The sequence below is a fragment of the Eubalaena glacialis genome, chromosome 5, assembly GCF_028564815.1.
Source record: "Eubalaena glacialis isolate mEubGla1 chromosome 5, mEubGla1.1.hap2.+ XY, whole genome shotgun sequence".
NCBI lineage: Eukaryota > Metazoa > Chordata > Mammalia > Artiodactyla > Balaenidae > Eubalaena > Eubalaena glacialis.
Window position 1 is genome coordinate 726,814 of NC_083720.1, and position 21,356 is coordinate 748,169.

At 58.3% G+C, this 21,356-nt stretch overlaps 1 protein-coding gene across 3 annotated transcripts in view; it reads left to right on the plus strand.

Annotated features, from left to right (window-relative positions):
* MAEA (macrophage erythroblast attacher, E3 ubiquitin ligase) overlaps positions 1-15,783 on the plus strand; it is a 30,892-nt gene extending 15,109 nt beyond the window's left edge. The window contains exons 2-10 of one of the 3 annotated variants that reach the window (XM_061191859.1): positions 458-640; positions 2,533-2,736; positions 6,512-6,634; positions 7,380-7,493; positions 9,995-10,071; positions 11,004-11,112; positions 14,026-14,159; positions 14,488-14,683; positions 14,915-15,781. In XM_061191859.1, the coding sequence (XP_061047842.1) occupies positions 458-640; positions 2,533-2,736; positions 6,512-6,634; positions 7,380-7,493; positions 9,995-10,071; positions 11,004-11,112; positions 14,026-14,159; positions 14,488-14,683; positions 14,915-15,010 (1,236 nt within the window). In that variant the 3' untranslated portion in view covers positions 15,011-15,781. Of the gene's footprint in view, positions 1-457; positions 641-2,532; positions 2,737-6,511; positions 6,635-7,379; positions 7,494-9,994; positions 10,072-11,003; positions 11,113-14,025; positions 14,160-14,487; positions 14,684-14,914 lie in introns of all 3 variants that reach the window. The other 2 variants (XM_061191860.1, XM_061191861.1) reach the window with 2 other exon arrangements.
* Positions 15,784-21,356: the final 5,573 nt, after the last annotated feature.

Genomic DNA, 21,356 nt, shown 5'->3' on the forward strand with positions numbered 1-21,356 from the left:
GTGCTGCTTTCTGTCCGGCCCAACCTGGTGCCCGCCAGGCTCATCAGCATCTCTGCTGCACATCGTGGGCTTTCACGTCCAATTGATTAAAGCCTGCAGTACTGCTCTCCTTTTTGGTCATTTCCTTAACTGTGTTATTCTAGATGAACTTGGTGATCTTTCTGTCCGCTGACTTGTGGAGGCTTCTGGGAAGAGTGGAGGCTGCACTGCATCTTAGCTGTGGGTCAGGGTGCATCTCAGCCTTTGTGTCCTTGTCTGGGAACACAGGTGACTCTCGCTCACACGGGCCTTTTGTGGGGCTCGGGCAGGTTTTAGAGGAGATGCATTTTTAGAGAATGAGAAGCCGAAGCCTCTTGCCTCAAAAAGTGCCACGAAGGAGGCCCACACATCCCGCGTGGATGATGGGTGGCGCCCACCCGCCGACAGTGTGGACTCAGTGGCCTTCTATCTTCTGCAGGTGCCCTACGAAACACTGAACAAGCGCTTCCGTGCCGCACAGAAGAACATTGACCGGGAGACGAGCCACGTCACCATGGTAGTGGCTGAGCTGGAGAAGACCCTGAGCAGCTGTCCAGCCGTGGACTCTGTGGTCAGCCTCCTGGATGGTGTGGTGGAGAAGCTCAGTGTCCTCAAGAGGAAGGTCAGTGCTGCTTCCGGGCCATGCTGCCTGCTCTGCCCCCAGGCTGCACGCACCCCATGGGCGCACCCTTCACCCAGCTGTCCTGAGAAGGGGCTGCCTCCTGGGGGAGCTGCAGTGGCGGGGGAGCTGCGGTGGAGGGGCCCCCCTCCCCTGCCTTCTGCGCTCTGGAGTCTATGTCAGCTGTAAGGCCGGCTTCCCGGCCCACATTCCTGTTCCTGTAGGGCCAGCTTATCCTGACTCCAGATGTCCCAGGGAGCCCAGGTGGGGGAGGCCAGGATGGGTAGTAGATTGATTTATTATTTTCACAATTTCACCCCAAAACAGCACATAGGGTATCTTGTTTCTGGGAGTGGTAGGTATGCCCACTGATAGGCCCTAAAAAGTGAGATAAAATATTTGAAAACATTTTATTCACCAGAATTGGAGAGCAGGGTGTCGGGGGGCTAGAAGGCAAGGGACCCCTGCTGCCTAGAGAGAGCCCCCAGCAAGGGCCTCTCTGGCCAGTGACTCAGGGCCATTAGAGTGGGGGGCCTGATGGCAGGACCCAGCAGCACTACACCTCAGGTGAGGGTGCCCAGAAGTGGACTTGCCGGGCGAAGCACTGCCGCCCACCCCCTCCTTCAACCTGGTCTGAGTGGTCCCAGCGGGTGCTGCCTCCAGGCTCCAGGTAGAGTAAATGCAGTTCTCGAGTGGAGGATGCCTTCCATCTGAGCATCAGATTGTTCAACTACAGTAACCAGCACAGGTACACCAGACACCACAACTGCGACACAGCAGGAATAGAAAGAGATCTGCACAGACTTCAGGTACAGAAACTATCAAATACCATACTTTACTGTGCTTAAAGGATGAAAAAATAGCTTGAAAATATCTGCAGGGAATAGAAAGTATGTCATTTAAAGTTAAAAAGAACCAAGTAAAAATACAAGAAGTGAAAAATAGCAAATGAAAAACTCAAATGTTTGCTTACAACAAACATTTTAACACTTAACAATCAGACCAAGCTAAAGAGAGAGTTAGTGAGCTGGAAGGTGGGTCTAAGGAAATTACCTAGAATACAGCACAGGGATGAAAAGATGAGAGCACATGAGAGGGTGAGAGATTAGGGAACAGAGCAGGGCCTCTGCAGTGGGCCAGAGTCCAGCAGAGGCGGGCAGGAGCAGAGATGTGCAGGGAGAATGACGGGGAGACCTAAACAGGTTAAATAAAAGTAAACGTAACTAGGATTTTCACATAGTGAGACTGAAGAAAAGAGAGACAGAAAAATCTTAAAAGCAGGTAGAGGAAAATCCACTTGTCAAGGAGCAGCAAATATCCCGACAGCTGACTTCTTGATGGCAGTTGGAAGCCAAACCATAGTGGAATGTGCTGGAAGGAAACAAGGGCCGACCAGAATTCTGGACCTGCTGTCCAGTGCGTAGCCACCAGCCACCTGTGCCCATTAACATTTAAATGGAATAAAATCAAGAATTCACTGCTGGGGTTGCACGAGCTACACTTCAGGTGGTTGACAGTGGCTGCTATGGGACGCAGGCGTAGAACACTTCCACCTGGCTTTCTTAATTATGAGCAAAATTGCCTTTAAGGGAAAGTATTATAAAAGATAGAAAGTCACGTTACAATGACAAGTAGTTTCATTAACCAGGAAGCTATGACAAATTTAAAGTTCTGTGCCTCTGGCAGCACAGCCCCAGCGTATGTAAAGCAGTAACATCCCTGAGGAGGTGGACGGACCCTGCCGTCCCCTCGGTAGCAGCAGCCCCCACACTCTTGCTGCTTGTGGCCCTGGGCCCCAGCTCCCCTCTGGCCTCCCTGCCTCCTGGTCCTCGGCAGTCGGGGTGGGGCGCCGGTCGCCGCCTGTCCTGAGCGCCCCCTCTGTTCGCGTGTCGCAGGCGGTGGAGTCCATCCAGGCAGAGGACGAGAGCGCCAAGCTGTGCAAGCGCAGGATCGAGCACCTCAAGGAGCACAGCAGCGACCAGCCGGCAGCGGCCAGCGTGTGGAAGAGGAAGCGCATGGACCGCATGATGGTGGAGCACCTGCTGCGCTGCGGCTACTACAACACGGCCGTGAAGCTGGCGCGCCAGAGTGGCATTGAGGTGGGCGCGGGGCCGCGGGTTCCCAGGGCCACGGGCTTCCCAGCCCTGCGTGGAGGCTCCACTCGGCCATTCGTGCGTCCTGAGCTGGGAGGGCCCCTCCCGCCCGTGACGGCTCTAGGGCTGCGTTGCACCTGCCGCGGTGGTTTGCACGCGTTCCGAGGAGCGAGAGTGTGGACAGGGACCCCTCCCCCCACCGCTGCCCGCTTTCCTGCCGCCAGGCGCGTCCCGTGACCGTTCTCCTGAGGGTGACGCCTTTCTCTGGGGTCAGGCACGTTTTCCATCTGTCCGTGTGTGGTGGCCCCGGGGGTGCAGGTGTGGAAGTGCTTGATACCCTAGGCTGCTGGCCAGTGGCGAAGGGGGCTGTCACCACCCCCCGCCGGGCCTCTGCAGGTCGGCCTGCACCTTTCTCTGGCCTTTGGGGCGGCGTGGCTGGGGGCAGTGGTACCCTGGTGTCCCGAGGGCAGCCTTACTGGGGGGGCGGGGGGCAAGGAACAGTTGCTCGGGCTGCTCAGACCAGAGTGCGTGGCCACCCGACCCTGTCCGCGTCCTGTGTTGACCGGAGCCTCTGGCGGCAGAATCCGTGTGGACGGCAGTGTCTCCCTCGTCTCCACGTGGGGTCCCGTCTCAGCCTGCTCCTCTGCCACACGCTCGGGACCCACTGGTTCCGCCCCTCCTCACCCTTAAGTTCTCAGTCTGAGCACTGCTGGCCACCTGGGGCCCACCTGCCCCCCCCCCGGCCAGTCCCATCCCCTGGCATGGCTTAAATGTCACCCGTGTGTGCGTGGCTCCCACCCTGGGTCGAGGGGCTCAGCCCTGGCGGCTCGAAACCCCAGCATGAGACCATGCCCCCTGTCCCGGCAGGTGGCCTTGGGTCCCTGACAGCATCATGCTGTCACCCCCACACCGGCATCCACAGGTCCTGGCTGTGCGCCCTGGCCCCACTTCCTGCTGTGTCCATGTCCCTGTCTAGTTCCAGCCCCAGGCCTTCCCTTCGACGTGGCTGACACACTCGTGCAGTGGGGCTGGGGACGGGGGGGCTCCTCACTCTTGCATCCCAGCCCCGGGCAGCTCCCTGGAGCTGCGTGTGCCGTGTGCCCAGGCTCCTGCTGTGGATGGCAGGGCCACCAGTCTCAGCTCGGTGCCCAGTGGTCCCTGGTGCCTGCTCTCCCCACCCCTCCCTCCCCTGCCCAGCACGGCCACCTTCTGACCGCCGGGCTCTCCTAGCCTCACATTCCTGGCCCGGCCCGTCCATCTGCGGCGGGCGTCAGGCTTCACTCCCGCGCGCCCCCTCCCCTGCACCTGTGAGGGCATGGCCACGCACACCTGCGGTGGCTGGTGAGGCACGAGCTCCCCACGCCTCCTGGCCCCCAAACGTGCGCCTCGTAGAGGGGAGAAGCACGAAGCCAGACGAGATTTGGTGAAGGTGACGTGTCTGCAGAGGTGCCAAGAGGGACGGGAGGGCGGTGGGGGAGGGGCTGGCGGTCCTCAGAGGAAGGTCGCAGCCCCAGAAGGTTGGCATGCACCTCGTCGAGGAGACAGTCCTGGAAGGGGTTTTCCACAGGAGCCCCAGCTTCACGCACAGCGCAGAAATCCACGTCTCTTTCAGAAGCAGATGCGGGAGGACATCCTTGTGGCCTCGGGGTTGGGCGAGGCCTCCATGGAAGAGGCTGCAGCTGGGGCTCCTTAATGTTAAGAACTTCTTTTCATCAAAAGACACCACGAGGAGGGGGAGTGCGGGCTACGCAGACGGCCCAGAAGGGAGGATCGCCCGGTGGAGTCCGCTGTGGTCCCTGCATTAGCAGCTTCCATGCTTGCACCTCCCGGGCACGGACTGTGCGTGGCGCTCACTCTGGCCCACCCCCCGCCGGCTGGTTTAACATCTTCACTGTGGCTCCCATAACTGAGGGCCCGAGGATGTCAGAGGACCGTCAGCAGGAAAGGAAAGACCTGGAAAGACCCGGGATGCCGGGGGGTGCAGGCAGGAGAGGCCACTTCTTGGAATTTAGAGCAGAACTGGAAAAGATGGGAAATGGGAGAGAAGAAAGACTAGAATGTCGTCTGGGGCCTGGCCTTTGCCCAGTGGGAAGGGTTCAGGAGAAAGAAGACAGTGGAGAAATGGCCAAGGAAGCGGCACGAGAAAGCAGCCCACCTCTGCAGTGAGGGCGGTGAGCAGAGAACTGGATTAGTGAGTCCTGGTTGCAGCAGCCACGGGGCACCTCCTCATCAGAGCTCCCCGCAGGAGGGCAACGCCAGGTGGCAGCCGGGAGGAGCAGTGGCCGTGGCGCTCGGCCCGCCACACTCCCAGCCCTGTCTGACCGGGCCCTGTTCCGTAATCGGCAGTCAGGACGGGGAGGTGGGGGGCGCTTCCTGCGGGCCCAGCCGCCGTCCCTACTGAGGACGCGAGTAGAGCCACCCTTGCGTGGCCGCCCTGACCTGCCCGCTGTCTGGAGCGGCTGTGCAGGAGCTGGAAAGCTGACAGGGCATCTCCAGTGTGCCCCCCCGCTAACAGGAGTGCACCCCGGGCCCTCCGGTCAGCTGCTCTTCTGCCCTTGACCCATTTGGTTCCGCAGGAGATGCTTCAGGAGCTAGCTGGTCCGTGGGCGCCGCCTTGTTGCCAAGTAACTGTACTCGATTATTTCTTCTTGTTAATTTTGCTGTAAGTGCCTGGTTTTCACTGCAGCATCATTAGCTATATGCATTCAGTGACTCTCTTGAAATAGAATAGGTGTCTCTTACTTAAAAGCTTGCACCTTAATGCTCCATCCACCTGTAGGACTCTGTCCTTTTGCAGCACAGCTCCCGCAGGGAGCTTGACGTGGCCCTGGTGCCTGGGTACGGAAGTTCGGTGGCGAGCTCCTGGCTTGCTTTGCCGTGGTAGACCTTGGTCGAGAGAGTGTGGGCGAGAAAGCTCTCTTGTCCTGTGCTCTGCAGTGCCCAGCAGCCCGTGAGGCCTGAGTGGGGACTCTGGAGACACGGGGTTCCAGGGATGTTTGTGTTGGGTGTTTCACCTGGTAACTGAGAAAACGATCTTCACTGACATTTTCTGCTCGAGTCTGTTCCAGATGGAAGAGAAATTTACCTTTTGAAATTTTCGTTTTCTTCTAATGACCCCCCTCCTTTTGTGATGTCTGAGCATTCTTCACCTTGCCGTGTGCGACCAGGGAGGTCCTTCTCGCTGGCTGTAACCCAACCTCTTGCTGGGGGCCTTGCACTTCCTGGCACCACACAGAGCCCCCTTGACTGCAGCAGGTGTGCACTTGAGTTGGTGGGTTCGTTACCGTGGGTCCCTGGCCCTACTGGGATCCTCCAGCCCAGCAGATGCAGCTGCACTTGGCCTGCCCTCCCAGATTGCCAGGCCTCAGGGACGGAGAGAGGGGAGCAGACAACGGAGGGCAGAGAGTTGCAGCCCCTAACCACCCTGCTGCCCCTTCTCAAAAATCTAAACTTGAAATCAATCTGCAGAGCAAAACACAGAAAATGAGAGTATGGACTGCTGGGGTCTCCGTGTCTGCCCTGAGAGGTGACGGGGGGCAGACCTCTGCCCTTCAGGGCCCCAGGTTCTGGCAGGGCCTGGGCTCTCAGGGGGCCTGGGAGCCAGCATCTAACTGGGGCGCAGGCCTACCTGCTGTGCAGACCCGGCCCGCGGAGGGGCTGCCCCGGCAGGGGGCGGGGGTGCTCCAATAAGATGAGACTGCTGGGCACCGGGTGCTGTGTCGGGCCGGCCTTGGGCGGGTCCGGGGTCCCGTGCACTGAGCCAGTGCTTCCTTCCCTGCAGGACTTAGTGAACATTGAGATGTTCCTGACAGCCAAAGAGGTGGAGGAGTCCCTGGAGAGGCGCGAAACGGCCACCTGCCTGGCCTGGTGCCACGACAACAAGTCCCGGCTGCGCAAGATGAAGGTGCGCGGGGCTGCGCCTGGGCGGGGCTCCTGGAGGGGCGGGGCTGCACCTGGGCGGGGCTCCTGAAGGGGCGGGGCTGCACCTGACAGGGCTCTTGGAGGGGGCAGGGCGTGCCTGGGCAGGGCTTGCAGGGTGGGGAGGCAGCTTCGCCACCTGCAGTAGAGCCAAAGTGCTTTCACCTGTTGGTTCAGAGTTCCGGGGTTCTGATTCATAGTGGAGGGTTATTGGGTTTGGTGTGGGTTTGGGGGTTTTATTGGGGGTGGCGTTTGGGTTTTAGGTAAAATCCCTGAAAAGTGCACCCCCTCTGCATTATGGTTTGGACAGAAGTTCTGAGCATGAGGTTCTGAAGGCACGAGGTGTTGACCGGGCTTGCGCTGCGCGTGGCCGCTGCGGGGGGTTGGCGCCGGGTCGGCCCCCACACACGTGGGGAAGCCGGTGGGAGCGGGTACCCGCCTGCCAGGGTGCAGAGTTCCAGGCTGGGATATTCTCCAATACAGCCTTTCTTGAGACCCACAAGCAGCTTAAAAAATAGGCACTTAAACATAAATTGCAGAATTTAAACATGCTTACTGAAAGGTGTCATTGCCTTAGGGCTTGCAGGAATGCTTGATTGTATTAACCTTTCCTGCCTCTGTCAGAAAAACTTTGTCTTCTGTGTTATAAACTGAGTGCCTCTAACCCCGCCCCGTTGAGCTTGTCGTGTGCACATAGTCACCAGCCAAGGGTGACACTCTCTGCCACTCAGGGCCGCCAAAGCGAGCACGACGCGAAGACGGGACGGAAAAGTAGAGTGGCCAGTGGCTCCCCTAAAGAGAGTGAGGATCTTGGTATGGAAACCATAAAAGGAAAGCCAGAATTGGTATGTAACACGCGCCCGCTCTCCTGCTCCACCCCCACGGCTGTGCGCTCGGTGGGAACCAGGGCAGAAGGAAAATAGGCCTCGGTCGCGACAGGCGGTTTCTGCAAGCCCTGTTCCCTCCCAGAGAACACTGCTGCTTGGCCAGGGCACACCACGTGGGCCGGGTCAAAGCGGGGGCCTTGCAGCTACCAGGGGGTGGGCTGGCAGGGACCGAATCCACGGATGGCACAGTCCTGTGACCTCGCCATGTAACTTGAAGGAGCATACGTAGTCGTCCAGAAGTGCGTTTGGAGGACAAGCTGACGACACCAGAACGTGCTCAGTACAAAAGAGCGTCTGAACACAAGTCAGTACGCAGTCAGTGTACAGTTCGTACACGTGTGGGCACACATGAGCTCCTGCACTTGATCACACTCGCAGGCCGCGGAGGGGAGGGAGCTGGGGCGGGGGGTCAGGGGTGCCCGTGCCAGATGCCAGGGATCCCTCAGATCAGTGATGAGATTCTAGACGAGAAAAGAAACTCAGACCCACGCTTCCCGCAGTTGAGAAATACTTCCAAGGGTAGGCGCAGCAAGGAAAGTCTCCGGAGTTGACCTGGGTCTCTGGACACGTCAGGCTAACAGAGGCAGCATCGTGTGTGCTGCGTGTCTGCCAACTCGGAAGGGGTCATAAATGGGAGAACGCCACGCCTTTCTCAGACAGCACGGGGCGTGTTCAGCCAGCAGCCCATGGCGTCACCCAGATCGTAGCCGTCCACGTCGAGTGTGAACGCCTGCGCGTGTGCTTCCCTCTCAGCGGACTGTGTGAAGGTTAACCTGGAGAGCAAAGAGCCACCGTAGATAACGAAACACATTTCCACGTGTCAGTTGTGAAAGCTGTGACCCAGCGTTTACCCGTAACGCTCCTCGGCGGCCCCAAGCAGAAGCAGTTACGGGCCCCCGGAGGCAGGCGGGGCCCCTCCCGCTGCTCCCCGTCTCGGCCCTGTGGGTCTGGCCTCTGCAGGGGCCGTGTCCTCTTCACTGGTTTGTGCGGCACCTGCCAGGCCGCCCGCGCCCTGCCCCACCCCGTCGGGGGTCAGGACAGACTGCTGCCCAGGGCTTAGTCCCCCGTGCAGAGGGCAGGGAGGGGGGCTCGGGCTGGGAGACCGCCTTCCCTGAGCACCTGTGGGGTGGATGTGTGGGCACCAGGTAAGTGGCTCTCTGCATCTCTGCCGTGCCTCGGACGCCCTGGGCAGCACGGTCCGGCGGTCAGGTCAGCCCGGCCTCCACCCCGTGTCCCTGGGGCGGGGCTGGGGGCTTTGTGGAGGGTGTCCTCCCAGGGTCCGGCCCAGGCGCTTCCCCAGAACGCAGTGTGCACGCCGGGGCTTGGGTGGGGAGTCGCGGGGTTGGCAAACTTGAGTTGAAGCGTCAGGCGTAGAGCACCGTTCCCGCCATCTTGCGACCTGGGCGCTGTGGCAGTGACAGTGAGGTTTGCGTCCTGTTCTGTTAATTCCACGTATTCTGTCTCTGGTGGAAACCATGTTCAAGATGTGATCATCTAAATTACTTCTTTTGTAAAAGAATCCAGGTTTTTCACCTTAGGTCACGAAATTCATTTTGCCTGCTTGCCCTCTACCCCCAACCGCAGGGGTTTTAGCCCCAATTGGATTGATATCGCTAAGATTTCAAAGTTAGTTTGGGCTTCCATACAAGCGACCCCCCTGGTTGGGGCCCTGTTAGCCGCCCGCAGAGTCTCCCGTGGAGCTTTGGGACTGACGCCTCCCAGGTGACGCCTTTGGGAGACGGCCACCCCCTGGCACAGCAGCCCCAGCCCCCCCGCACCCTCGGCAAATCCTGGGGCTCCTGCCTCTTCCAGGAACCGGCCCCCGACCGGCTCTCACTACCTCTGCCTCCTTCGCCTGGTCCTGGCCGGGTGCCCGGGCCCCGCCCCCCAGGGCCTCTGAACTGGTTCATCCCTCTGCCTGGAGCGTTCTCCCGGGGCTCTCACAGCCCCCACCCTGAGGGTCCTCGCCCAGCACTCCGTCCCACCCACCTGGCGCCCAGGCCTCAGCGCGGCCTGGCTCCAGAGCCGCCTGCCGGTGGAAGGCGCCCCGTGTGTCTGAGGGCTGCCGGCCGGCGAGGCTGGGGGTAGAGGAGGGCGCGCGCTCGCTGACTTACAGGAACCGGGCCGCTGTGTCTGTGCGGTTACCCGCCGCCCCCCGCGCTGCCGACGGCCCACGCTGCTTCTCGCCCCCGGCGCCGCCTGCCGGCCCTCCCTGCCCTCCCCGGCCTGGCCCCAGGGACGCACTCGGGGGCACATTTGGCCGAGGCTGCGCTGGGAGGGGCCGGGCCCCAGCCCGTCAGAGCCCAGAAAGCCACGGCTGCGGATTGAGATCGCGGTTTCAGTGGCAGCCCTGCCTCCCTGGCGACTCGGAGCGGCTGTCGCTGTGTGCGTGGCCTCAAGCTGGCACGTGGCTCCGGTGACTCCGTCTAAGCTGCCCATTGTCTTGTCTTCACCCTCAGAGCTGCCTGGAGTTCAGCCTCAGGATCCAGGAGTTCATTGAGCTCATCCGGCAGAACAAGAGGTTGGATGCTGTGAGGTAGGCCTTCCTCCTGACTCTCGGGGCGGGCGTTTCGGGTCCCCTCCCGGTCTGGGTTGGGGGCAGGCAGGGCGGGTGTCTGGCAGGTCTTCCCTGGCTGGCTGGGCCCTGCCCAGGGACGCACGGCCGCTTCTCTCCCATTGCTGAGCGGGGCTGAGGCCGCGGGCACCCCCGACAGGGCCAGGCCTCCACCGCACTCTTCCCGTCGTGGTCCCTGGAGCAAATGGCCGTCCCAGGTCAGGCTGTGGGCAGCGGGGAGCGCAGCGTCCCCAGGGCAAGAGAGCCCTGGGCAGCTGTGTCGGTCCTCCCGCGGCTGCAGCTTCAGCCTCGCGCCCCGAGCTCCGTCTCCTGGAGGCATGGGGCGCCGGGCTGGGGGGCTCCCAGCCCAGGATGTGGTGGTTAGAGGGTGGGCGGGGCCAGTTTTGCTCTCCACGGGGAGCCTCAGGGAAGGAGGCTGGAGTGCAGGCGTGGCGGCAGGGGTCCCCGCCCCCTCCTGCTGTTTCCACCCGCACAGCCAGGGCTCAGCGCCCGGGGTCTGATCGGTGGACGCGAGTGAGGCTGTTCTGGGGGTCACTGCAGAGCCGTGAGGCTGGACCCTCTCTGGAGCCCCAGGGGCTGTGCGGGAGGAGGGGCGGGTCGGATCCGGGTGCCGTGGATGTCGTTGCGCCCGGTTCGTGGCACCCAGGGTCACCCGGAAGGGCTCGGGCAGATACCGTTTGCGTTCAGGCACTGCCTCTGGGTGTTTTCTAGGTGGGATTCTGTACTTGGTGCCTCGCAGCCCGTCCCCGGCCCCTTGAGGAGGGGGTGCCTGAGTACCGAGGCTTTCCGCGTGTCTGGGTGGGGGCGGGGCCCAGGATCCCGCAGCTCCTGCGGAGCCGAGCTTCCCGGCGCTGGGAGCGCAGACTTCAACAGGCCGCGCTGTCCTTTTCCAGACACGCGAGAAAGCACTTCAGTCAGGCCGAAGGGAGCCAGCTGGACGAGGTCCGCCAGGTCATGGGCATGCTGGCGTTCCCGCCGGACACGCACATCTCCCCCTACAAGGTAGGGTGCGCCTGGGGGCCCTGGGCGCTCGTAAGGTCTGGTCTGCAGTCACTGCCACAGTCGAGCGTGGCCCATGCACGACTTGTTCCTTTCCCGTCTTGGGCCTGGTTCGTGGGACCCAGGGTCACTTGTCCCGTCTTGTTCCCATTATGCTGGTAAAAAAAACTTAAATCAAAAAAGCTGCAAAGTGCAGCTCCAAGTGCCTGACGGCTCCCTTTCCCTCCCTGGGGTCGCCTCTCTCTCTGGAGTGCCTGGTCAGGGCTGGACAGGCCGGGGCCTCTGCGCGGCTCTGCCAGTCTCTTTCCTGACCTCGCTTGTTCCTGATCTGCTTTCTCTTCCCAGCGCCAGGATCACTGGGCACATCTGCCCTCGGTCCCTCCCCCTTGGGCGGCTCTCCTTGACCTTGAGGGTCCATGTGGGGTCTGGGCAGCTGTGGTCCTTTTGAAACCTGGGGGCTGCCCTAATGATCTTTGACCCTTCTCTTGGAAAAACACCGCAGGTCCCGTCCTGTAAAACCTAAGAAGTCTGACAGCCCCCCTTCGTTCCTTCTTGTCTCCTTCCCCTGAGGTTCAAACTGGCTGTTTTCCCTGGGGGTGGCCCATTGAGTCCTGGGTGCCGCCCACCACTGGTCTCCTCTCTTCAACAGCCTTTCTCAGTGTTTACAATGTGAACAGGGTTTTGCAAATCCTGAAGTTGTGCTTCCTTTTGATGAACGATTCTGTCTTTAAGTCATTCCTCTCTTCTTGGTTTTTGTTATAAACACTCAAGAGAAGCCAAGCTACACCTTCAGCACTTTGCTCAGAGGCAGCTCGTCACCCACAGCTCCACGCCCACGAGCACAGTTCGGCCAGGCTCGGCACACCTCGTAACAAGGAGCCCCCCCTCCAGTTCCCACTAACATGATCCTCGTTCCGTCTGAGGCCTCATCACAGTGGCCTTGACGGTCCACAGCTCCTAGGTTTCTCCGCGGAGCCTGGGGCGCTCCCTGCCGCTCTCCCCTCCTCCTCCTGGGCCCACCTTTTAATGGTCCGTTCAGTCTGGCGTCGCCTCCAAGCTTCTAGCTGCTGCCCACTGCCCAGTTCCAAAGCCATGCCCCCGTGTTTAGGTATTTGTTACCTAAAGCATCCACTTCCGGTAGCCAGTTTGTGTCTTAGTCCCTTCCGGCGGCTGCAACAACACACCACGGGTGGGGGCTTGTGAACAGCAGAATGTATTGCTAACGGTTCTGGAGGCTAGAAGTCCAAGAGCAGGTGCCAGCAGGGTCTGGTGAGGCCCTCATCCGAGTCCCAGACTTCTGCTGTGTCCTCCCGTGGCGGAAGGGTCGGGAGCCCTCTGGAAGCTCTTCTTAGACGGGCACTAATCCCATTCATGAGGCTCCACCCTCGTGACCTCATTCCCTCCCGGAGGGCCTCCCTGACCATCGCCTTGGGCCTCAGCATTTCAGCGTGTGCAGGGAGAGGGTAAAACCCCTTCTTTGTGTGGTGAACCAGCCCTGTGCTCCGGGCCTTGAAGCTGCTCTCTGTCCAAGGCCCTGAGTGTTTGCCCTGCAGCTCCGCCTGCCCCGCAGAGTTCTGTGGGGCCCCTGGCAGACCCGGCCCCTGCCGCCCAGAGCGTGTGGCGCAGGCCTTCGGGAGGTGGCTGGAAGCTTCTCGCCCTGACTGAACTCACACCTTCTAAAGTGTTTGGGAATGTAAGTCAGCAGGTCACAGAGATCTTCAGGTCTAAACTCAGGTTTTAACTCACAGCGTTTGCTCTTCGTGCCCTGGAGATTTGTTAGAAGTGCAAGAAAGGCCGGCCTGCCCTTGGGGGCGAGACGTCCAGCTCAGGAGGGCGTGGAGCGCGTCCCTTCCCTTCCCGATGCGGCCTTGCAGGGGCTGTAAAGAGCCAGGCAAGTGCTGCCATCATGGCCTTGCGGACAGGAGGGGCCGAGCCTCAGAATGGGCTCCGGGCCAGGGCGGGCCACCCCTCCCCGGGGCAGAGCTCTCCGCCTGCGCCGACACAGCCTCCCACCTCGGAAGGTCGGTCAGCCAGGTTGAGCAGCGCGACAGAGAAGAGCGAGGTGACGCGGGAGAAGCTCGGCGCAGAGCCGGCGGGCCCGGGTGCGGGAAGCTCAGAAGCAGAGCTGGGACGGTGGAGTGTCCTGGAAGCAGGAGCAGGGGGCCAGACGCTCCTGAAACGCGCTGGAGCAGCCTGGTTAAGGGAGCGAAACCCTCGTCCCTCGTGGTGGGAAGTCACAGGCGTGTCCCTACGGGTCACGGCGGGAACGGGACGAAGTGCTTTGAGAGGCGGCTGTAGCAGAGGCTGCGCAGGGCCTCGTAGTTGGCACTGGGCAGTGCCAGCCCCTGGGTGTGGACCTCATTCTCCGTGGACTTTGATAAAAGAAACATTAAAAGCATTTCTTAAACGTTGGAGTGTGATGTGTACCGTACGCCAGGACCCTTGAGGATCTCACACAGAACCTCTGACTGTGCTTTTGTTTGTGTGTCTCCCCCTCCCTCCCTGCGCTCTCTTCTTGAGTCTAAACCTGGGTGGTTTTAGGGATGGACATGATTTAATCTTCTCTTCTAATAAGTGGTTTCCTGGAATAAGGCTTCTCCCTTCAGACCTTAATGCTCTTAGCAAGAGGCTCTGGAGCTCGCTCCGTGCTGAGCTGTCCTTTCAGCCCCAAGTCCTTGACGTGTCTCGAGGCCACAGCACACGTGCTCCAGGGCATCCGAGTCCCCTCCCAACAAGTCGGTGTCCCAGAAAGCGAGTCGGCAGTGGGCTCGCCGCGGGCCGGAAGTCGAGGCTGCCCTCCAGCCGCCCGCCGGCGGCTTAGTGGGGTGACTCTTCCTCCCGTCACCTTTCATCTGTAGGGAAGAAGATTCGCGTTTGTTTGCTGTTGTCACCCCAACTCTGCCCCGCTTCTTCCAGGACCTGCTGGACCCGGCCCGGTGGCGGATGCTGATCCAGCAGTTCCGGTACGACAACTACCGGCTGCACCAGCTGGGGAACAACTCCGTGTTCACCCTCACCCTGCAGGCTGGGCTCTCGGCCATAAAGACACCGTATCCTTCGCGCTGGGAGTGGCTCCCCGTGTGCCCCTCTTAGTGTGGGGCTGGCGCCCAAGACCCCGCTCCTTAGCGCCCTCGTCCTGCACCTTGGAACGGGCGCTGCGTCCCCCGACTTCAGACCCGTGCCTTCATTGGGCTGCAGCCCCACGGTGTTGAGGCTGGGGGGGGTGGGGTGCCCAGTGGAAACCTGCCCTGAACCGGGCCGCCTCCGCGTCCTGCCCAAACTCCAGGGATCGAGCCATCTGGAACAGCCTCCCCCGTGGTGCCCGGGGGACCCCCCTAGAACCTCGGCCGGCCCCCGCCCTCCTTAACCCGCGCGCAGGCAGTGCTACAAGGAGGACGGCAGCTCGCGGAGCCCCGACTGCCCAGTGTGCAGCCGCTCGCTGAACAAGCTGGCGCAGCCCCTGCCCATGGCGCACTGCGCCAACTCGCGCCTGGTCTGCAAGATCTCGGGGGACGTCATGAACGAGAACAACCCGCCCATGATGCTGCCCAACGGCTACGTCTACGGCTACAACGTGAGGGCGGGGCCTGGGCTGCGGAGGGAGGGGCGGGGTCAGAGGGTGGGGCGGGGCTAGCAGGGCTGGGCCCTGAAGGCTTAGGGCTTCGTGGCAGGGGTACCTGCCGGAAGTAACTTTTGCGAAATGCAGTGACTTGTTTCCCGAGACTTGGTTGTGTGGGTTTCTCTCATAGAAACGTTGATTTAAACCATATTGGCCCGTCTTAATGCGCTTGGTCTTTCTTTTCAGTCCCTGCTCTCTATCCGGCAGGATGATAAAGTCGTCTGCCCGAGAACCAAAGAGGTCTTCCACTTCTCCCAGGCCGAGAAGGTGTACATCATGTAGGCGGGTCGCCGCGCCCGGGCGGCTGCGGGCCCCTGCCTGCCTGCCTTTCTGTTTCTTGCGACCAAAGATCAGTGAGCAACGACAAACACTCTTGGGAAGAGAAGAAGTAAGATTTAACAAGCTCGTACTTGATTTTGTAACAAGTCAGCTCTTCGACGCTTCTGAAGCGCTTTCACCTTTCAGAGAAACTTCTTTAAAGACTGACCACGCGGAGGGAGGCGAGAACCTTTCACCATACGAACTGATTCCTTCCCCGTGTTCTCACAGTTCCCTCCCTTTTGCTAACGAGGAACCCCGGGGGACGGGCTAGTCCTCGGCCGTGGCCCGGGAGCGTTGGTGGCCATGCCAGACTGACCTGCGGCGACTCGGTGCCACGAGGGACCCTGTCACTTCTCTGTAGAGCTGCTGCCAAAACGCCAGCGCCGCGGGTGGGGCCGGCCTCCAGGACCGCCGCCTGCCTGCAGCCGCGCCCACGGGGCTGTGTTAGGATGTGTGTAGGCTCAGTGTCATGTCACTCGTGCCGCCTTATCTCCTGCCTGAGAATGTATCCGTGGAAATCCACTGGACCGGGGTCTGCAGAGGCCTTGCCGACGGCTCCGTAACTTTAGCTCTAAACACTATTCATTACAGAAGCCAATAGTTCAGTTGAAGTAACCACCGATGACTTTTCAAATCGAATGAACCATTGTAGTTTACACGAAACCGTATTGTAGAGGTTTGTATTCAACGCTTATTTTTGCATGTTGATGTTGATTAGCTAATAAAATGTAAATGTAAGACACGCGAATAAAAGGGTTTCTACTTCTTGTTCCGCGTGCACATCCCACCCCGCCAGTGGTGCCTGCCACCTGGCCGCTGGTCCAGGGTGGGGCCTGCGTTGGCGGAGAGCTGCACCCACGTGAGCTCCATCCCGGAGTCCTGCCCCAGGGCCCCTTCAGCCTCACCGCGGCCCCGCGAGCAGCACCTGGTAACTGGGGGTCCGTCTGGGGTCATTTGAGGCACCGGAAGCAGAGCGTGTCTCCGGCCGAGAAGGCGCCGGGCTGGGAGGAGGGGCCGCTGCTCGGCTCTCCGCGCTGAACTTCGGCAGGGATGGCGCGGCGGGGGCTCGGGGTTAGCACGCGGGCGACCACGTGAGCCCCTCTGCCTGGCAGGTCGTGCCTCGGTGGAGGGGCCTCCCCCTGCCCACTGCTTTGGCCCCCTGCAGTCCGGGAGCTGCCCAGTTCCCTTTGGCAGATTCCTCTTCTTCATTCGCACACCTTCTGTCACTGTGGCCAAACGGGGCTCAGAAGCAGCTGGAGGCCACTCCGGCTTGGTCGGGGCAGGGCCACCTGCTCCCCCAGGTCCCCAGCGCCTGGCCCCAGGCGTGCTCTGTGCTGCGAATCTGTCCCCGTCGCTCCTGCAGACATTTCCTGCTAGGACCGGCGCTGGGTTCTGCGGCCCCTGCTAACCACTCCCTCACGCCTGTTCTCTGCCATGTCGGCCGAGCCCTCTGGGTTCCTTGGACTCCTTCCTGGCCTCACTGCTGTGCTTCCCCGACCCTTGGCCCGCCCGGGCTTCTTGCTGGGTGCTGGCCGCTGTGGCTTCCGGCCTTGGTCCCAGCTCTCTGCTCCTCTGCCAGACGCCCACGCCGACCCCTATGCCCTGGGTCCACATCCCAGAGACCACGGTCTCCAGGTCGTCGCTGTGTGCTCTGCTTAGTGGGGGCCAAGGATGGCAGCGCCGTCCGAGTGGGGTCTCCCCGTGCCCGTCTGCCACCAGTCAGGCCCGGCGCACACGTGGGCTCCCAGCTCCGCAAGGGTGCGGGGCAGGGCTGTCCACGGGGCGATGGGCTTCTTGCCGCCGCCTGCACCCAGGGAGGGGGCCGCGGGGGTCTCTGCTGGCCCCATCCCCATCCTCTCTGCCTGCCTTCCTGCCCTTTCCTTTCTGTAGAAGTAGGTCTTAACTGAGCACACGCACGAGGATGAGTTTCTGCACGCGTGCTCGTGCGTGTGGCCCGAGGGCCAGCGGGCCCTCAGGGCTGCCCCCGGGTCCTTCCCAGGCGAGTGCTCCAGCAGCGGTGGTTCTTGGTGAGAGCGGCTCAGCGGTTCTCAGACTCGGTGAAAACAACCCTACTGTCGGCTCCCCGGGTGGCTCGCCCACGGGCAGGGGCAGCCCATCCTTCCCACTGTGTGCAGCGTCCCACTGGACGCGTGGAGGGTGACTTCCCGTCCACACGCTGGTGGACACTTGGTTGTTTCCAGATAAACCTGCCCCGAGCGCTCTTGTACGTGGCTTTTGCTGAACACACACACGTGTTTTGTGGGAGGAGTGCCGGTCTTGCGTTACCTTTGCTAGACAGACTGCTGGCCGGCATGGGCCCCCCCCCCCCGCTCACACCGCCGCCGGTGCCCGGCCTTCCACGTGGGCTGCACGTGCTGCTGGCTGTGAGCACCAGCTCCCTGTGGGCTTGTTTAGTTGTGAAAATGGCACGTGTGGAAACACAGATCTTAAGTCAACAGCTGGATGAGTTTTGCTAAATAAATGTTCACACACATTAGCCAGCAGGCCCAGGTGGCCAGCGCCCCCGGCCCCTCCAGACTGTCTGCTTGCCCTGCGCACAGCCGTCGCTCCGGTTTTCATAACTCAGGTGAGTTTCGCCTTCACTAAAATCAAATCACGGACTGAGCTCTTGGTCCCTGACTCGTCTCACCCAGAAACTCCCGTGGTCTCTGTGGGCCGCTGCTTCTCCATGCGCACCCGGCCTGGCTGTCCACCCCGCCATGGACACGCGGGCGGTTCCTGGGACGTTGGCACCCCCGTCTCCGGACATTCCTTCTTCTCTCCTGGGTAAAAACCTGGAAGTAGAGTCCCTGTGTCCTGGTGTCATCACGTGTTTAAGGTCGCAGCCACCAAGGACTTCCTGCAGCGGCCACACAGCCACACCCCTCCGCGCGCCCCACCTCATTCTTTTCTATGTGTGTTTGTGCTCTGCGTTTCCTGGGCTGGGTCTGCCTCACTACCCGCTGATTGGTTAGTCATAACGCTGTCAAGCCTTCTGCCCCGTTCTCGTTGGATTACCTGTTATCTTAATTAGTAGGGATTCATTACATATTCTGGCTACCGACCCTTTGTCAGGAATATGTATATACACTTTATTGACACTGTCATTTGATCAGCCGAGGTTTTAATTTTAGTGAAGTTCAATTTATCAATTTCTTCTTTTATGGTGAATGCCTTTTTGTAGTCTACGAAATATTTGCCTATCTCAACTTCACAATGATATTCTCTTATGTCTTCTAGAAGATTTACTGTTAGCTTTTATGTTTAGGTCTGTGATGCATCACAAATTAACCTGTGTGTGTGGTATGAGGGAGAGGTTCAGGGTCATTTCTCCCCGGTGTGTTTATCCTGTTGTTCCAACATCAGAAGACTTTCTCCCCATTGAATGATGGTGGCTCCTTTGCTGGGAAAACCACCCCCCGACTCTCTCTGTCTGGGTCCACTTCTGGATGTCCTCACGCCACACTCCATCTCAGTCACTGGAACTTTAATGGAATTCTTGAAACCAGGGAGTGCGAGTCCCTTTTGTTCTACTTATTTTCTAGGTTTTCAAGATTGTGTCAGCTGCTCTACTTCCCTTGCACCCCCATGTAAATTTTAAAATCAGCTCGTAAAATTCTACCGGGAAAAAAAAACAGTCTGCTGGGATTTAAACTGGAATTGCGTAGAATCTCAAGATCAGTTTGAGGACAGTCTCAGTCTGCTCAAGCTGGGCGGCTGAGACAGGAGGATAGTTCCTCACGGTCCTGGAGGCCAGAGGTCCAGGACTACGGTGCTGGCAGTTGGGTCCTAGTGAGACCCCATCCGTCCGGCGCCTTCTCCCTGTGTCCTCCCAGGAGGACGCCGGTCCTGCTGCATTGGGGCCCCGCCCTTATGACCTCATTTAACCTTAATTGCCTCCAAACAGTCACACAGAGATATGGGTTGCGGGGTGGGGGGGGGTGGGGGGGGCCTGATTCAGTCCGTAACAGGGACTTGAAAATCGGCAGTTCTGAGTCTTCTAATCCGTGAACACAGGCTGTCTCTCCACATATTTATTCAGATCTACTTTCATTTCTCTCATTTACATTTTATAGTTTTCAGTGTACATACCTTGCACATATTTTGTTAATTTAATCCTAATTATCTCATCATCTTTAACGCTATTGTAAACTTAATCTTTAAATTTACCTTTCCAATATTTCCAATATGGTAACAGACAGACATAGAGTGATTTTGTATATTGACCTTGTATCCTGTGACCTTGCTAAACTCCCTCATTAATCTTAGTAGCTTTTTGGTAAATTTTAAGGAATTTTCTATGTATACAATTGTATCATCTGTAAATAAAGACAGTTTACTTCTTTCTTCCTAATCGATGCCTTGCTTCTCTTTTTCTTCCCTTCTTGTACCAGCCAGAGCTGCCAGCTCAGGGCTAAACAGGAGGGTGGACATCGTTGCCTTGTTTCCAATCTTGGGTGGAAAGCATTCTCTTTCGCTGTTAAGGGTGATGCTTGCTGTAGGTTTTCCTGGGTGTTCTTTCTCAGGTTGAGGAGGTCTCCTGAAAATTATTACCATAAACTGATGTTGAATTTTGTCAAATGTTCTATAGTTTGTCTAAGGAAATTACCATATGATATTTCTTCTTTATTCTGTTGTCATGGAGAATTACATTTTCGATTTTGAGTGGTTAAACAAACCTTGCATTCCTGAGATAAATCCCACTTGGTATGTTATATTCGTAACGTATTGCTGGATTTGTTCTGCTAGACCTTTGCTAAGCACATCATCTATAACGTACTCTATTATTTTGTAATGTCTGTAGGACATGTAGTGATGTGCCCTCTCATGCCCGTTGTTGGTCATTTGCTTCTCCTTATTTTTTCCTTGATCAGTCTAGCTAGAGTCAGTTTTCTATCAATCAGAATTTCTATCAACTTTATAGATTATTACAAAGAAGCACCTTTTGGATTATTTTCCCTTGTTGTTTGACTGTTTTGTTTCATTGATTTCCACTATTTATTGTTTTCTCCCTTCCGCTGATTTTGGGTTTAAGTGTTCTTTTTCCAGCTTCTTGAGGGGAAGATTAGATAACTGATTTGAGGCCTTTCATTTCTAACATAAACATCCCATACATTTTAATGTTGTTTTCATTTTCATGCAGTTCAAAACATTTTAGTTTCCCTTGTGATTTTTTTCTGTGACCCACAGACTATTTAGGTGTCTGTTGGCTAATTTCCAAATACGTGGAGATTTTCCAGATATTTTTGTTATTAACTTCTGATTTAATTCTGAAGACCTTCCTGTAACATTTCTTCCACCACAGATCTGCTGGTGATGAATTCCCTCAGCTTTTATTTGTCTGAAAATGATTTTATTTCACCTTAGTTTAGTTTTGGGGGGACATTTCACTGTACATACAATTCAAGGTTAACAGTGTCTTTTTTTTTTACTGCTGCAAGGGTTTTGTTCCATTGTCTTGGAGCTTGTGTTGTTTCAGGCAAGAAATCTGCTGCTCTCTTATCTTTGCAACACGCCTGTTCTCTCAGACTGCTTTTAAGGTGCTTCTTTGTCACTGGTTTTCCACAATTTGATTATGACGTGCCTTGAGTGGTTTTCTTCATGTTCACGCTGCTTGGGGTTTATCATCCTGAAAAATCCCATTTGGTTGTTTTACAGTATCTTTTTAGTTCTCACCACACTTCAGCTTGGCTAATTTTATTTATTGATTCAACATTTAATAAGTATGGAACACCTACTGTGTGCCTGGCATCATGATACAAGACAAAGAGCCCTGTTTTCATGGAGCATATGTCCTGAGAGCAGAAGAGGAAAAAACCCAATAACCTAGTAGTAAGATTACAAGCCTGTAATCCTGTGAGTGTGAGATAGAGCCGCAAGCACTGTGAGACAAAGTACAGGAGGTTAAGAAAAGGGCAGGCGGGCCGGGCGGGGGGCGCGGTGAGGGAGGCTTATCACAGCAAGGGAGGCGCGAGGCTGCAGGAGAAAGCGCTGGGGTGGCTCCAGGAAGCCTGACGTGGCTGCAGGGATGAGGGGAGAGCAGGAGGGAGGAGGTGGGGCGGCTGGCATAGACCAGGAAGGCCCCATGGGCTGATAAAGCCTTTTGCTTTGCTCTGGGATGGGAGCCACTGCAGGGGCGAAGGGGTGACGTGATCTGACCTTAGCCTCTAGAGGGTCCCTCTGGCTGCTGCAAGGTGAATGGACCCTAGGGGTCTGAGGGCGGAGTGGGCAGAGGTGACTGCAGTGACCCACTGAGGGGGATGGTGGCAGGGACCTGGTGGTGGCCGTGGGTGACGGAAAGTGCTCG